Source organism: Lissotriton vulgaris, chromosome 5 (assembly GCF_964263255.1).
Source record: "Lissotriton vulgaris chromosome 5, aLisVul1.2, whole genome shotgun sequence".
Lineage (NCBI taxonomy): Eukaryota > Metazoa > Chordata > Amphibia > Caudata > Salamandridae > Lissotriton > Lissotriton vulgaris.
The window spans coordinates 1,935,557,969-1,935,572,443 of NC_141693.1; the positions used below are offsets into that span (position 1 = coordinate 1,935,557,969).

Sequence of the window (14,475 nt, forward strand, 5' to 3'; positions counted from 1 at the left end):
GTGAGCCACACCACTCCACCTAGTCAGAAAATATGGGCCAAGGAACTTGGAAGAGATTTATCGAAGAAAGAATGGGGAGGAATCTATTACAGGGCTAAGCATATAGAGCGCAATGTTGCCAGTGTTGAGACGGACACCAAAATAGCTACCTATTGGAATCTTACGCCAGTCCGTCTCAACAGGGGCAACCCAGATCGGAGCCCAACATGCTGGAGGGGATGCGGGAACGAGGGGACCCTCCTCCATCTGTTGTGGGGTTGTCAGGCTCTGACGTCATATTGGTCCAGAATTCTAGACTAAATAAATCAACAATTTGATACACAGATTACTAGATTGCCAGTATATGTGGTGCTAGGCTTGCCTAACCCGGTAAAATATCAACTTAAAAGTCTCAGGGGAAGACAGATGGGGCTAGCTATGGAGGCAGCACTCCAAAATAGTCTAACACACTGGGGGACACAGACAACACCCACACATACAGGCTGGTACATAGGCTATGGAATATCCTAGGGATTGAGTTTATTACTGCTACCTTGACAAACTCCGAAAACACTTTTAAAGAAGTATGGAAACCATTTCTCACTCTTTTGTCGACAGAATTCAATGAAATTACAAGCCCAAGATTTCTCCGAGTGTTGCGTCTAACGGAGCCAGACCTAGCGGGCCAAAATACTCCGGGAACTCAAAATAGGAAGCCCTTGGGCCCCTACAGAAACCAAGAGGGGAAGAAACGAGATTACCGGTGAGGGAGGAGTTGGGGTCAGTTTGAATGGTTTGTAGTTTGTAAATTTGGTTTTTAAAATGCTTGGATTAGCAACACAAGAAAGATCGTACAATTTGTGAGAACATTTTTATGGTAAGATGGAAGTAGAATGATATCACAAGGAAAGGATTCTCAAAGAATTAAGATGTATTTAAATCAGATGTGAGTATGTTAAATAGCTAATGTGTGCTACTTGCATTAATAATAATAAAAAGCTTTACATTTTAAACATTAAAAATACTAGCATTACACTAGGAAAATAAACATATTGCTGACAATCTCTGTCAGGATCAGAATTTTTGTTGAATATGCATTATCTCCAGAGTAAATTGTGAACAACCTGTCTGTTCCTTCTGCTCAAATTGGTTAGGTGGGACATGCCTGAAGGGCATGAAGCATGAAGGATTTACTTGGCCGTGCTTATAGGACAGTTTGTAAAAATGTATCAGATTAGCACGAGAATTGTGTGTGCCACTAAAATATCAAGGTATTGGCCCAAGATGGAAGAAGAGAGATAGGTTGAGGAGAGGATAGTAAGGGATAATATACAGAGTTATATAAATGCTGTAAAGAAGGACACGTAAAGTGGCCTTAGTGGATGAAATACTAAGGGGCTCATTATGATGGTGATAGGATCGCACCGCCGAGTCGGTGGTGGCAATCCTCCAGCCATCACAATGTGATTCACTCACCCCCAAATTGGGACCCAAATTAGGATGACGGTGGGAATCAGATTGGTTACGCAGCAGACGCAAAGTTCATCCGCCATGGTCCCGCAAGGCGGTCCTTTTCCGCCTGCCTTACGGTACCCAGAACCAGGGCATCATTGTGGCGGTGCCGTGCAGGCACCGCCGTAGTGATTAGGGTCAGCCCTTCTGCCTTCCTTTTTGCTGCGGATATCCCGCCGCAAAAAGACTGGCACAGACTGGCTTTGGGGACCCGTTGCGGGCCCCCTCTGTCGGAGTGGAGGGGGTACACAGGGAGGGTACCCATGGTACCCCCCTAAATTTATATGCACAAGGTGGCAGGCACTGCATGGTGCCTGCCACGCTGTGCATGGAAATGCACATCGTTGCGTTTTCACATTGCAAACGGTGTTGCAGCCAGCAGCACCGTCTGCAATGTGAAAACGCCAGGAGGTGCCCACCAGCGTGGCAGGCGCATCCTAATTGTGCTGGTGGGACTGCCACACGTCTGGTAGGCGGTCACATCACCGTTATGATGGTGAGCGACTGATGTGTGCTCACCATCATAATGAGCCCCCAAGTCCTTCATAATGAGCCTCCTGGAGTAAGTGTTACGCGCATAACGAGGGGTTCAGAAAAGAAGTAGTAAGCGTACTTTGGAGCCAGGAGAATTCAGACTGGTTAAAGATGGCAGTACCATCACTGGAACAAGTGAAGGTGGTTTCGCAGTTGGAGGATCTTCGGGACTGGTGGAGTATAGATGAGGTCCTGGATTAGGGAATACTAGGAACTACATGATGCAACTCCTCGGCTTGTAATTGGAGGAAGAGTTGATTGGCAGGGGCGTAGGAAGGGGGATGCGCTGGGTGCGGGCGGCCCCGGGTGGCATCACTGAGGGGGTGACAAAATGGCAAAAATATGTGTTTTAATATTTTTGCCATGCAAACAGAGTGACAAATGAAAATCAAGGAAAGCATGGGCTCAGGATATAAGCCCCTTTTAAGAATTATATTCTAAACAATAGATTTCACAATGCAGGCGAAATCTAAAAAGAGACTGTGTTCTAAGAGAGTATAACCACTTGAGGAAGCATAAAATAATCATTAGTACACAAGTTTGGAGGGGTCAACAGTCACAGGCCAATGCACCAAAAAAGAACAAGCTTTGGCAAAGCCTATAGATCTTGCCTTTGGGGCTTATTGGCTTTGCCAGTGCCTTCTGGTGATAATTTGCAGCATCTGCAAAACGCTGTGCAGCATGGCCAAAATGTAAAAAAAGCAATTAGGCATGTGTACCTACAAAATCATGTGGGTGCCATTTTTTTATGTACTGATCTGAGATGGATTGGTAAATTTAAAAAAAATGGAAGCGGAGTAGCGAGAAAGTGCTTTTTTAAGGCTGAGGGGGTGGCAGTATTTTCCTGCCTGATCCTTTACACTCCACCCCCCTCCAAAAGACAGTGGACTTGGGGGGCAATGGAGGATAGGTTGGGGTACAAATGTGGAGTAGCTGGGGTTTGGGCAAAACCTCCACACAAAGGAGAGCAACATGGGGGGTGGGAGAGACGCACGAGTGAGAAAGCAACAGAGGGCACAAGGAAGGCACAGAGTTTGATTTGGAGAAGCACACAAAATAGGGTTTGCAATAATGGGGAGACAGCAGGGGCGTAACAAACGCCCCCGCAGCCCCCGAGATGCGGGGGTCTCACTCTCTTCAGTAACTAAAGGGGGCCCCCTCAACTCTTCAGTGAGAGCTGTGAGAGAGGCTTGTGCTAAAGCAAGCCTCTCTCCCTCTATAGCAGGTGCAGGCTGCAGCCTGCTCTGAGCCCCTCCCGGACTGAAGAGAAACAATGTAACAATTTACATTGTTTCTCTTCAGTCAGAGTCTGCCTGGAAAAATGATGGGGGTGAGGCCCAGAGACAGCATTCCTCACAGGGCTCTGCTCCTCTGAGAAGAGACAAGGACAAGGATGGGGTGGGGGTCCCCAGAGACAGCATTCTCCAGGGCAATGCTCATATGAGAAGGGATGAGGCAGCAAAAGGGTGCCCTCAAGTAAGCACTCTTGTTAGAAAGCCCATTGGATCGCCAGTTCGTCTGGTGTGGGCCCAGTCAGGGCCGGCTCTAGTCCATCATGCATTTGAATTGGTGCCATTGTTCCAGGTGGCAGCCCCCTCCATTGGGTGGGTAGGGTGCAAGGGGGTGGCCGAGAAGGGTGCAAGGCAGAGGGGAGAAGGGTGCAACGCAGAGGGGAGAAGGGTGCAAGGCAGAGAGGAGAAGGGTGCAAGTAGAGACGAGAAGGGTGCAAGGTAGAGGGGAGAAGGGTGCAAGGCAGAGGGGAGAAGGGTGAAAGCTAGAGGGGAGAAGGGTGCAAGGTAGAGAGGAGAAGGGTGCAAGGCAGAGAGGAGAAGGGTGAAAGCTAGAGGGGAGAAGGGTGCAAGGCTGAGGGGAGAAGGGTGCAAGGTAGAGAGGAGAAGGGTGCAAGGCAGAGAGGAGAAGGGTGCAAGCTAGAGGGGAGAAGGGTGCAAGGCAGAGAGGAGAAGGGTGCTAGGCAGAGGGGAGAAGGGTGCAAGGCACAGAGGAGAAGGGTGCAAGGCACAGAGGAGAAGGGTGCAAGGCAGAGGGGAGAAGGGTGCAAGGCAGAGGGGAGAAGGGTGCAAGGCAGAGGGGAGAAGGGTGCAAGGTAGAGAGGAGAAGGGTGCAAGGCAGAGAGGAGAAGGGTGAAAGCTAGAGGGGAGAAGGGTGCAAGGCAGAGGGGAGAGGGGTGCAAGGTAGAGAGGAGAAGGGTGCAAGGCAGAGAGGAGAAGGGTGCAAGCTAGAGGGGAGAAGGGTGCAAGGCAGAGAGGAGAAGGGTGCAAGGTGAAGGGGAGAAGGGTGCAAGGCAGAGAGGAGAAGGGTGCAAGGCAGAGGGGAGAAGGGTACAAGGCAGAGGGGAGAAGGATGCACGGCAGAGAGGAGAAGGGCGCAAGGCAGAGAGGAGTAGGGTGCAAGGTAGAGTATAGTGCAAGGCGGAGGGGAAACGGGTGCAAGGCAGAGGGGAGAAGGGCGCAACGGGGAGGGGGAGAAGGGTGCAAGGCAAAGGGGAGAAGGGTGCAAGGCAGAGGGGAAAAGGGTGCAAGGCAGAAGGGAGAAGGGTGCAAGGCAGAGAGGAGAAGGGTGCAAGGTAGAGAAGGGTGCAAGGCGGAGGGGAGAAGGGTGCAACGCAGAGGGGAGAAGGGTGCACCGGGGAGGGGGAGAAGGGTGCAAGGCAGAGGAGAGAAGGGAGCAAGGCAGAGGGGAGAAGGGTGCAAGGCAGAGGGGAGAAGGGTGCAAAGCAGAGAGGAGAAGGGTGCAAGGCAGAGAGGAGAAGGGTGCAACGGGGAGGGGGAGAAGGTTGCAAGGCGGAGGGGAGATGGGTTCATGGCAGAGGGGAGAAGGGTGCAAGGCAGAGGGGATAAGGGTGCAAAGCAGAGAGGAGAAGGGTGCAAGGCAGAGGGGAGAAGGGTGCAAGGCAGAGAGAAGGGTGCAAGGCAGAGGGGAGAATGGTGCAAGGCAGAGGGGAGAAGGGTGCAAGGCAGAGAGGAGAAGGGTGCAACGGGGAGGGGGAGAAGGGTGCAAGGCGGAGGGGAGATGGGTTCAAGGCAGAGGGGAGAAGGGTGCAAGGCAGAGAGGAGAAGGGTGCAAGGCACAGGGGAGAAGGGTGCAAAGCAGAGAGGAGGAGGGTGCAAGGCGGAGGTGGGGTAGGGTGCCAGGCAGAGGGGCGAAGGGTGCAACAGGGAGGGGGAGAAGGGTGCAAGGCAGAGGGGAGAAGGGTCAAGGCAGAGGGGAGAAGGGAGCAAGGCAGAAGGGAGAAGGGTGCAAGGCAGAAGGGAGAAGGGTGCAAGGCAGAGGGGAGAAGGGTGCAAGGCAGAGGGGAAAAGGGTGCAAGGCAGAGAGGAGAAGGGTGCAAGGCAGAGGGGAGAAGGGTGCACCGGGGAGGGGGAGAAGGGTGCAAGGCAGAGGAGAGAAGGGAGCAAGGCAGAGGGGAGAAGGGTGCAAGGCAGAGGGGAGAAGGGTGCAAAGCAGAGAGGAGAAGGGTGCAAGGCAGAGAGGAGAAGGGTGCAACGGGGAGGGGGAGAAGGTTGCAAGGCGGAGGGGAGATGGGTTCATGGCAGAGGGGAGAAGGGTGCAAGGCAGAGGGGATAAGGGTGCAAAGCAGAGAGGAGAAGGGTGCAAGGCAGAGGGGAGAAGGGTGCAAGGCAGAGAGGAGAAGGGTGCAAGGCAGAGGGGAGAATGGTGCAAGGCAGAGGGGAGAAGGGTGCAAGGCAGAGAGGAGAAGGGTGCAATGGGGAGGGGGAGAAGGGTGCAAGGCGGAGGGGAGATGGGTTCAAGGCAGAGGGGAGAAGGGTGCAAGCCAGAGGGGAGAAGGGTGCAAGGCAGAGAGGAGAAGGGTGCAAGGCAGAGGGGAGAAGGGTGCAAAGCAGAGAGGAGGAGGGTGCAAGGCGGAGGTGGGGTAGGGTGCCAGGCAGAGGGGCGAAGGGTGCAACAGGGAGGGGGAGAAGGGTGCAAGGCAGAGGGGAGAAGGGTCAAGGCAGAGGGGAGAAGGGAGCAAGGCAGAAGGGAGAAGGGTGCAAGGCAGAGAGGAGAAGGGTGCAAGGCAGAGGGGAAAAGGGTGCAAGGCAGAGAGGAGAAGGGTGCAAGGCAGAGGGAAGAAGGGTGCAAGGCAGAGGGGAGAAGGATGCAAGGCAGAGGGGAGAAGGGTACAAGGCAGAGGGGAGAATGGTGCAAGGTAGAAAAGCGTGCAAGGCGGAGGTGGAGTAGGGTGCCAGGCAGAGGGGAGAAGGGTGCAAGGCAGAGAGGAGAAGGGTGCAACGGGGAGGGGGAGAAGGGTGCAAGGCGGAGGGGAGATGGGTTCAAGGCAGAGGGGAGAAGGGTGCAAGCCAGAGGGGAGAAGGGTGCAAGGCAGAGAGGAGAAGGGTGCAAGGCAGAGGGGAGAAGGGTGCAAAGCAGAGAGGAGGAGGGTGCAAGGCGGAGGTGGGGTAGGGTGCCAGGCAGAGGGGCGAAGGGTGCAACAGGGAGGGGGAGAAGGGTGCAAGGCAGAGGGGAGAAGGGTCAAGGCAGAGGGGAGAAGGGAGCAAGGCAGAAGGGAGAAGGGTGCAAGGCAGAGAGGAGAAGGGTGCAAGGCAGAGGGGAAAAGGGTGCAAGGCAGAGAGGAGAAGGGTGCAAGGCAGAGGGGAGAAGGGTGCAAGGCAGAGGGGAGAAGGGTGCAAGGCAGAGGGGAGAAGGATGCAAGGCAGAGGGGAGAAGGGTACAAGGCAGAGGGGAGAATGGTGCAAGGTAGAAAAGCGTGCAAGGCGGAGGTGGAGTAGGGTGCCAGGCAGAGGGGCGAAGGGTGCAAGACAGAGGGAAGAAAGGTACAAGGCAGAGGGGAGAAGGGTGCAAGGCAGAGAGGAGAAGGGCACAAGGCAGAGAGGAGAAGGGTGCAAGGTAGAGAATTGTGCTAGGCGGCGGGGAGAAGGGTGCAAGGCAGAGGGGAGAAGGGTGCAAGGCAGAAGGGAGAAGGGTGCAAGGCAGAGAGGAGAAGGGTGCAAGGCAGAGGGAAGAAGGGTGCAAGGCAGAGGGGAGAAGTGTGCAAGGCAGAGGGGAGAAGGGTGCAAGTCAGAGAGGAGAAGGTTGCAAGGCAGAGAGGAGAAGGGTGCAAGGAAGAGGGAAGAAGGGAGCAAGGCAGAAGGGAGACGGGTGCAAGGCAGAGAGGAGAAGGGTGCAAGGCAGAGGGGAGAAGTGTGCAAGGCAGAGGGGAGAAGGGTGCAAGGCAGAGAGGAGAAGGGTGCAAGGCAGAGAGGAGAAGGGTGCAACGGGGAGGGGTAGAAGGGTGCAAGGCGGAGGGGAGATGGGTTCAAGGCAGAGGGGAGAAGGGTGCAAGGTAAAGAAGGGTGCAAGGCAGAGAGGAGAAGAGTGCAAGGCAGAGGGGAGAAGGGTGCAAAGCGGAGAGGAGAAGGGTGCCAGGCAGAGGGGAGAAGGGTGCAAGGCAGAGAGGAGAAGGGTGCAAGGCAGAGGGGAGAAGGTGCAAGGTAGAGAAGGGTGCAAGGCAGAGGGGAGAAGGATGCAAGGCAGAGAGGAGAAGGGTGCAAGGCAGAGGGGAGAAGGGTGCAAGGCAAAGGGGAGAAGGGTGCAAGGTAGAGATGAGAAGGGTGCAAGGCAGAGGGGAGAAGGGTGCAAGACAGAGAGGAGAAGGGTGCAAGTTAGAGAAGGGTGCAAGGCGGAGGGGAGAAGGGTGCAAGGCAGAGGGGAGAAGGGTGCAAGGCACAGAGGAGAAGGGTGCAAGGTGGAGAGGAGAAGGGTGGAAGGCAGAGGGGAGAAGGGTGCAACGGGGAGGGGGAGAAGGGTGCAAGGAGGAGGGGAGAAGGGTGCAAGGCAGAGAGGAGAAGGGTGCAAGGAGGAGGGTGCAAGACAGAGGGGAGAAGGGGGCAATGGGGAGGGGGAGAAGGGTGCAAGGCAGAGGAGAGAAGGGTGCAAGGTGGAGAGGAGAAGGGTGCAAGGCAAAGGGGAGAATGGTGCAACAGGGAGGGGGAGAAGGGTGCAAGGCGGAGGGGAGAAGGGTTCGAGACAGAGGGGAGAAGGGTGCAGTGGGAAGGGGAGAAAGGTGCAAGGCAGAGGGGAGAAGGGTGCAAGGCGGAGGGGAGAAGGGTACAAGGTAGAGGGGAGAAGGGTGCAAGGCAGAGAGGAGAAGGGTGCAAGGCAGAGGGCAGAAGGGTGCAAGGCATGGAGGAGAAGGGTGCAAGGTAGAGAAGGGTGCAAAGCAGAGAGAAGAAAGGGGCAAGGCAGAGAGGAAAAGGGTGCAAGGTAGAGAAGGGTGCAAGGTGGAGGGGGAGAAGGATGCAAGGCAAAGGCGTGAAGGGTGCAAGGCTGAGGGGAGAAGGGTGCAAGGCAGAGGGGAGAAGGGTGCAAGGCAGAGGGGAGAATGGTGCAAGGAAGAAAAGGGTGCATGGCGGAGGTGGAAAAGGGTACAAGGGGGAGGGGAGAAGGGTGCAAGGGGGAGTGGGAGAAGGGTGCAAGGAGGAGGGCGAGAAGGGTGCAAGGCAGAGGCGAGAAGGGTGCAAGGGGGATGGTGATGAAGTTAAAATTGTGCCCTCCCCGGAAACATTTCTGTGGACACCCATGGAACGCACACTACTTTGTGAGAGAGAGTGGAAGAGAGTGGAGAGAGAGTGGAGAGAGAGAGAGTGGAGAGAGAGTGGAGAGAGACAGTGGAGAGAGAGAGAGAGTAGAGAGAGAGGGTGGATAGAGAGAGTGGAGAGAGAGACAGTGGAGAGAGTGGAGAGAGAGTAGAGAGAGTGGAGGGAGACAGTGGAGAGAGAGCGGAGAGAGAGAGAGTGGAGAGAGAGTAAAGAGAGAGAGTGGCGAGAGAGTGGAAAGAGAGTGGAGAGAGAGAGTGCGAAGAGAGAGGAGAGAGAGTAGAGAGAGAGAGTGGATAGAGAGTGGAGAGAGAGAGTGGAGAGGAGAGAGAGTGGAGGGAGAGTGGAGAGATAGTGGAGAAAGAGTGGAGAGAGAGAGAGAGAGTGGAGAGAGAGAGAGTGGAGATAGTGGAGAGAGATAGTGGAGCGAGTGTGGAGAGACAGTGGAGAGAGTGAGCGAGAGAGAGTGGAGAGAGAGTGGAGAGAGAAAGAGTGGAGAGAGAGAGAGTGGAGAGAGAGTGGAGAGAGAGAGAGTGGAGAGAGAGAGTGGAGAGAGAGTGGAGAGAGAGTAGAGAGAGAGTGGACGGAGAGACAGTGGAGAGATTGGAGAGAGAGAGAGAGTGGAAAGAGAATGGAGAGAGAGTAGAGAGAGAGTGGAGGGAGACAGTGGAGAGAGAGAGTAGAGAGAGAGTGGAGAGAGAGAGAGTGGAGAGAGAGGGTGGTGATTGGAGACAGAGTAGAGAGAGAGTGAGAGAGTGGAGAGAGAGAGAGTGGAGAGAGAGTGGAAAGAGAGTGGAGAGGGAGAGAGAGTGGAGAGAGAGGAGAGAGAAGGGAGAGAGAGTAGAGAGAGAGTGGAGGGAGACAATGGAGAGAGTGGAGAGAGAGAGAGAGAGAGAGAGTGGAGAGAGAGAAAGTGGAGAGAGAGACAGTGGAGAGAGAGTGGAGATAGAGACAGTGGAGAGAGAGTGGACAGAGTTGAGAGAGAGAATGGAGAGAGAGGGAGTGGAGAGAGAAGAGACTGACTGACTGACTCAGAGACTGAATACTGACTGACCGAGAGACTGACTGGCTGAGAAACTGACAGAGAGAGAGAGACTGGTTGACTGAGAGAGTGACTGACTGACTGACAGAGAGAGAAAGAGACTGATTGAGAGTCAGACTGACTGACAGAGAGAGAGACTGACTGACTGACAGAGACTGACTGACTGAGGTAGAGAGATACTGACTGCCAAGAGAGAGACTGACTGACAGAGAGAGAGATTGAGAGAGAGAGAGGCAGAGACTGACTGACTGAAAGAGATAGACTGATTGACTGCGAGAGAGACTGACTGACAGAGAGACTGACAGAGAGAGACTGACTGAGAGAGAGACTGGCAGAGAGAGAGAGAGAGAGAGAGAGACTGACTGAGGTAGAGAGAGAATGACTGACTGAGCGAGAGAGACTGACTGACTGGGAGAGAGAGAGACTGACTGACAGAGAGACTGACAGAGAGCGAGAGAGACTGACTGACAGAGAGAGAGAGACTGACAGAGAAAGAGAGACTGACCGACAGAGAGAGAGACTGACTGACAGAGAGAGACTCACAGAGAGAGACTGGCTGAAAGAGAGAGAGAGACTGACTGATAGAGAGAGAGACTGACAGAGTCACTGACTGAGAGAGAGAGAGAGAGAGAGACTGACTGAGAGAGACTGACTGACTGCGAGAGAGAGAGAATCCCATATTTGCAAAGTTAAATGTGAAACTACAAGACCCAGAATGCAATACGATGATGCCCAAAAGAACAGGACTGGCATTAGGGGCCACCCAATGCATTTACCCACTTGGCAGCGAATATCAGTTTGTGAGGTGGGATAATGACGGTAATGTCCATCTGCAGTTGATCAGTGATACAAATGTAGTAGCATGCAGGACCCTTTATAATAGCAGAAAGCGTCCTCCCTTTCGGCGTGTGATGTCACAGTCTGAGCCCCCCCCCCACCTTATTATGTTGTGCACGCCCAACCTCTGCTTGTCGCCAGATGCTCGAAGTGAAGATGAGGCGATACAACTGTTTGTTGACATCTTTTTCGGGAAGACCTACATAGAACTCCGCCCCAAAACCTGCTCTCGCAGTCAGACCAGCAGCAGGATGAAACGAACTATCCTAATGGGCTGAGCCCTCCCCTCCAATGTTGCGTGGGAGGGAGACACTGCTCCAGACTGTGCCACACTGACCCTTGCCCGAGAAGACGAGCTGCCCCTCCTACCATGACTGGGGGAATTTTAGGATGCTACACGCTAATGGTTCCTCTCCTCACCTGCCTGGAGCTGAGCGCAGTGATGCTGCGGATCAGGGTGCCCAGCTTGGAGGTTCCCGCCAGCTTACCGGCCCCGGCCTCCTGCGCCAGCAGCCCGGGTAAAGAACTCAGAGTCTTGCCCACGATGTCCCTCATGGTCAGGCAGCAGCTGTCAGCGGATCCGGAAGTAAACAAGCGGCATACGAGGCAGGAGCAGTCTGCTACCGGCATGCGCCATCTTTTGCCATAGCTACTTCCGGTTACAATTCATACACTAAACTTTATCAGTCAGCTTTAGATAGCAAATTAACGAAACGAACAGAGCGGGTACAGAAACGTGCCAGCAGTGACAGAAAATAAACGATAGTAACGAAACTGCAATACAATGAAAGTATGCAGTACTTTCAAACATTTACGCCTTGCTTTTTGACAATACAAAAGAATGTTTATTTTAACATCCGCAGATGGTTCCAACACACTAGAAGAATCCGTACTGCTTGCTCGGGGAATTCTTCAAGAAGCAGGGACAAAGTTGCGTAATTGCTCTGCAGCTAATCAAGTGCCGGTCGGCGGCAGTACAGCCAATGGCAAGGTTAGGCCGCGAAACCGAAACCGCGGTTGGAGCGCACGAGACGCTGTTGCCGTGCGCGTGCACGTTGGCTGTCCCTGCGCAAGCTGTGATGAGGAGAAGACACGCCGAGCCTGCTGCCGCCGAGAGTGACCCGCTGCGGAGGGAGAGGGACATGCAAGAAGAGCCCGGTGAGTGAGAGGAGTGGGGGGGATGTGTGTGTGTAAGCGCGCGCGGCGGCGGCGGGGGGGGGGGGGCGGGGGTTCTGTATGTATGTGTGTGTGCGTGTATGTGTGCGTGCGTGTGTGTATGTGCCGCGGCGGGTGGTGGGGGTGTTCTCTATGTGTGTGTGTGCGTGCATGTGTGTATGCGCGGGGAGAGGGTGGGGGTTCTCTATGTGTGTGTGTGTGCGTGTGTGTGTGCGTGTGTGTATGCGCGGCGGCGGGGGGTCTGTATGTGTGTGTGCGTGCATGTGTGTCTGCTTACAAGGAGCCATGGGAGACAGGAAGTGCGCGTGACCTGATCCGTTTACGCGCGCGTGCACATCTCTTGTCTCCTGTCTCCCTTGACTCCTTGTAAGCAGAAATGATTACAATAGAGTCTAGCAGCGACGATCGCTTCGCGATTGGTTCGCAGTGCGAGACCTAAAAATCTCTAAAGTGAACTGTGGAAGGATAGAAGCCAACCAGTCAGAGAGATGGCAAAAAGATTATACTCTGCGGGAGGGACAAACACAAGATACGCGAGCTGGGACAAAGAAAGCCATTGAATAAGAAGAAAGCAAAATGGAGCGACAATAAAGCAAACAAATGGTAAGCAGCGGGCGAGTTGTAAGCACCTGGGTAAACCCACAATAGGTCTTTAGAAACTATACAGTTTGCGCTGGTGGATAGGAACGCCCTAAAATGTGCCCATGTTCAGATAGTGTCATTTACAACATTCTCCTTGTTCATAAGTACATGGCAGCATATCTTGGGGCAGATTTTCATCAAGTGGTGCATTTTAAAGCATTCTGGGACAGGGCATTGTGCAGACCGGAATAAGAATTTATGATGTCTTTAGAAGTGGCAATCCCTGAAGGAATGTTGGGGAAATCAATTTCAAATGGAACATTTAAAAACATTAATAAGCTTGTCGGCTGTGAGGTCATCAGCTACTTGCCACTAGCATGCATGCATTCGGTTATATTCATTTATTTAGCATGGCTTTCCTGGCATTACAGCTCAGCTCTGTTCATCTGCCTTAGCTCATTATAGTACCCACGCACTAACTATTAAAAAAATGCGCCAAAGCCATCGAAAGCACTTATTGTAATGTTTAAAGAGCCAGCTGTCAGGCCTGGAGGGGTCGTAATTAACCAGTCCATGCTATTGCCAGGTTACCAGCCCACCCAGGCTTGATAGCAGGCTCTTTTAACATTAACAATAATAAGTAAATAATTGTAAATAGTCCTGACCTCTCTTCTACTCTTTCTAAGCGCTATAATTAATAGATGGTACTGTTGCCCAATGCATGGCGCTCCATTTAGCGCACTAAGGCCCCCCCCCCCCACACCACCACCACCGCCGCGTGGGTTCCGGTGTCTGGGGTCCCCATAAGATAGGCCTCTCACCTTGCGCACGTGTCGTGAGCTGCAGCACACACAGCAAGAGGGTGCAGGGGAGCCACATGGCGGCTGGAAGGCGGGAGACCCGAGTCGGCGGCTGCCGCGTGCTTCACTCTCTCCTCTTCGCTAATGCGGGCCCTCCGCCGCGTCCGTCCACCGGCTCAGTGGGGGCCGCCCACACCCCACCACAGGAACCTGGCATTCCGAGCAGCGTGGATCTGTAAACACAGCGCACTGATAAGAGAGGGCAAACACTGGCGCCGGGCCATGGCAAGGGGCCGAGGGGAGGCACCGGGCCAAGGTGAGGGAGAGGCATGGACGGGAAGGAAGGTACCTGCTGCTTTCCGGGAAGAGGGACGGGCGGTGACAGGCTGACGACAGACGGCGGTCAGGGTGGGTTGTGAGTATAAAAAAAACATTCCTGACTCTGGCAGCAATCTCACGATTCTTAAGTCAAAATGGCTTCATTTTAGCTGCCACCCCCCCCCCCCCCTAAAATTGCCATTGCTTCATCAATGTACCTCAAAATGGAGAATTAAGTCACCGCCCTTCTTTTCTTTTTTCAGAACCTCACTCTTTCATGTTTTAAAATGTTGGCGTGTGCGAGTCAAGAGATTAGTGCTGAAGCTAACCAAACTGTCGCTGGCTTCAACTTACTGCCAATGTGTGCCAGCATGAAAAGTTGCAAGGATTTTAAAGTAAGAACCAAACAAGCTTTGGTGAAGCCAATTGGCCTCGCCTGTGCCAGAAATGGCTTTTGTCAGTGTTTTTAGCTATGTTGCATAGCAGCACTGCTGAAAGTTTGTTTAAAACAAGTGCTATGACGTACCCAGCCATTGCCTCCTCACAGTGCTTTCTTTTTAATTGCTGGCTAGGCATTTCAGAGGGGCGGCGTGCAACACGGACGCTGCACTGTCCTCTGGCCAGCAATAAAAGAAGCACTGTGATGAGGTCGGTGTTGAGTGGTTCTTAGTGCTTTTTATTTAAAAAAAAAATCTTTCCGCCTTAGAAGTAGACAGGGGTTTGCTCTAGCAATATCAAAGTGTTCTTCTAGGGGGGGAGTGTGGCCGAGCTGCCTTAGGCTTATCATAGAGAAGTGCACACATACACACAATAGTCAATGAATGAGACGCACAACTCAATAAGAAGATTCACACCAAATTATAAAAATAACACTCATCTTTATATATGCTTAGGCACCGGAAGCAATTCGTTCAGGTAAGTAGGTTTTTCAATAGAAATACTTTTGAGTTCAAAAAGGCGACAGAGCAATTTTTCGAAGCTGCAATGTTATTACATGAGAGGAGAAGCAAATACTGCATTCAGGTACTGAACAACGGCCTACAGGACCAATCTCCAGGAGTTAAGGTGAGTGGTGGGCAAGGTCCCAGGCAGCAACAGCAGAACACCACCGGTGGCAAGAGGGTGGCCGGGTGCAGGGGTG

At 53.4% G+C, this 14,475-nt stretch overlaps 1 protein-coding gene across 2 annotated transcripts in view; it reads right to left on the minus strand.

Annotated features, from left to right (window-relative positions):
- The window catches only part of C2 (complement C2), a 482,116-nt gene extending 468,957 nt beyond the window's left edge, over nucleotides 1-13,159 (minus strand). For both annotated transcript variants that reach the window (XM_086924577.1, XM_086924578.1), the window contains exon 1: nucleotides 13,038-13,159. In XM_086924577.1, coding sequence (XP_086780703.1) covers nucleotides 13,038-13,095 — 58 coding nt within the window. In that variant the 5' untranslated portion in view covers nucleotides 13,096-13,159. The remainder of the gene's footprint in view (nucleotides 1-13,037) is intronic.
- Between the last annotated feature and the right edge of the window lie 1,316 nt (nucleotides 13,160-14,475).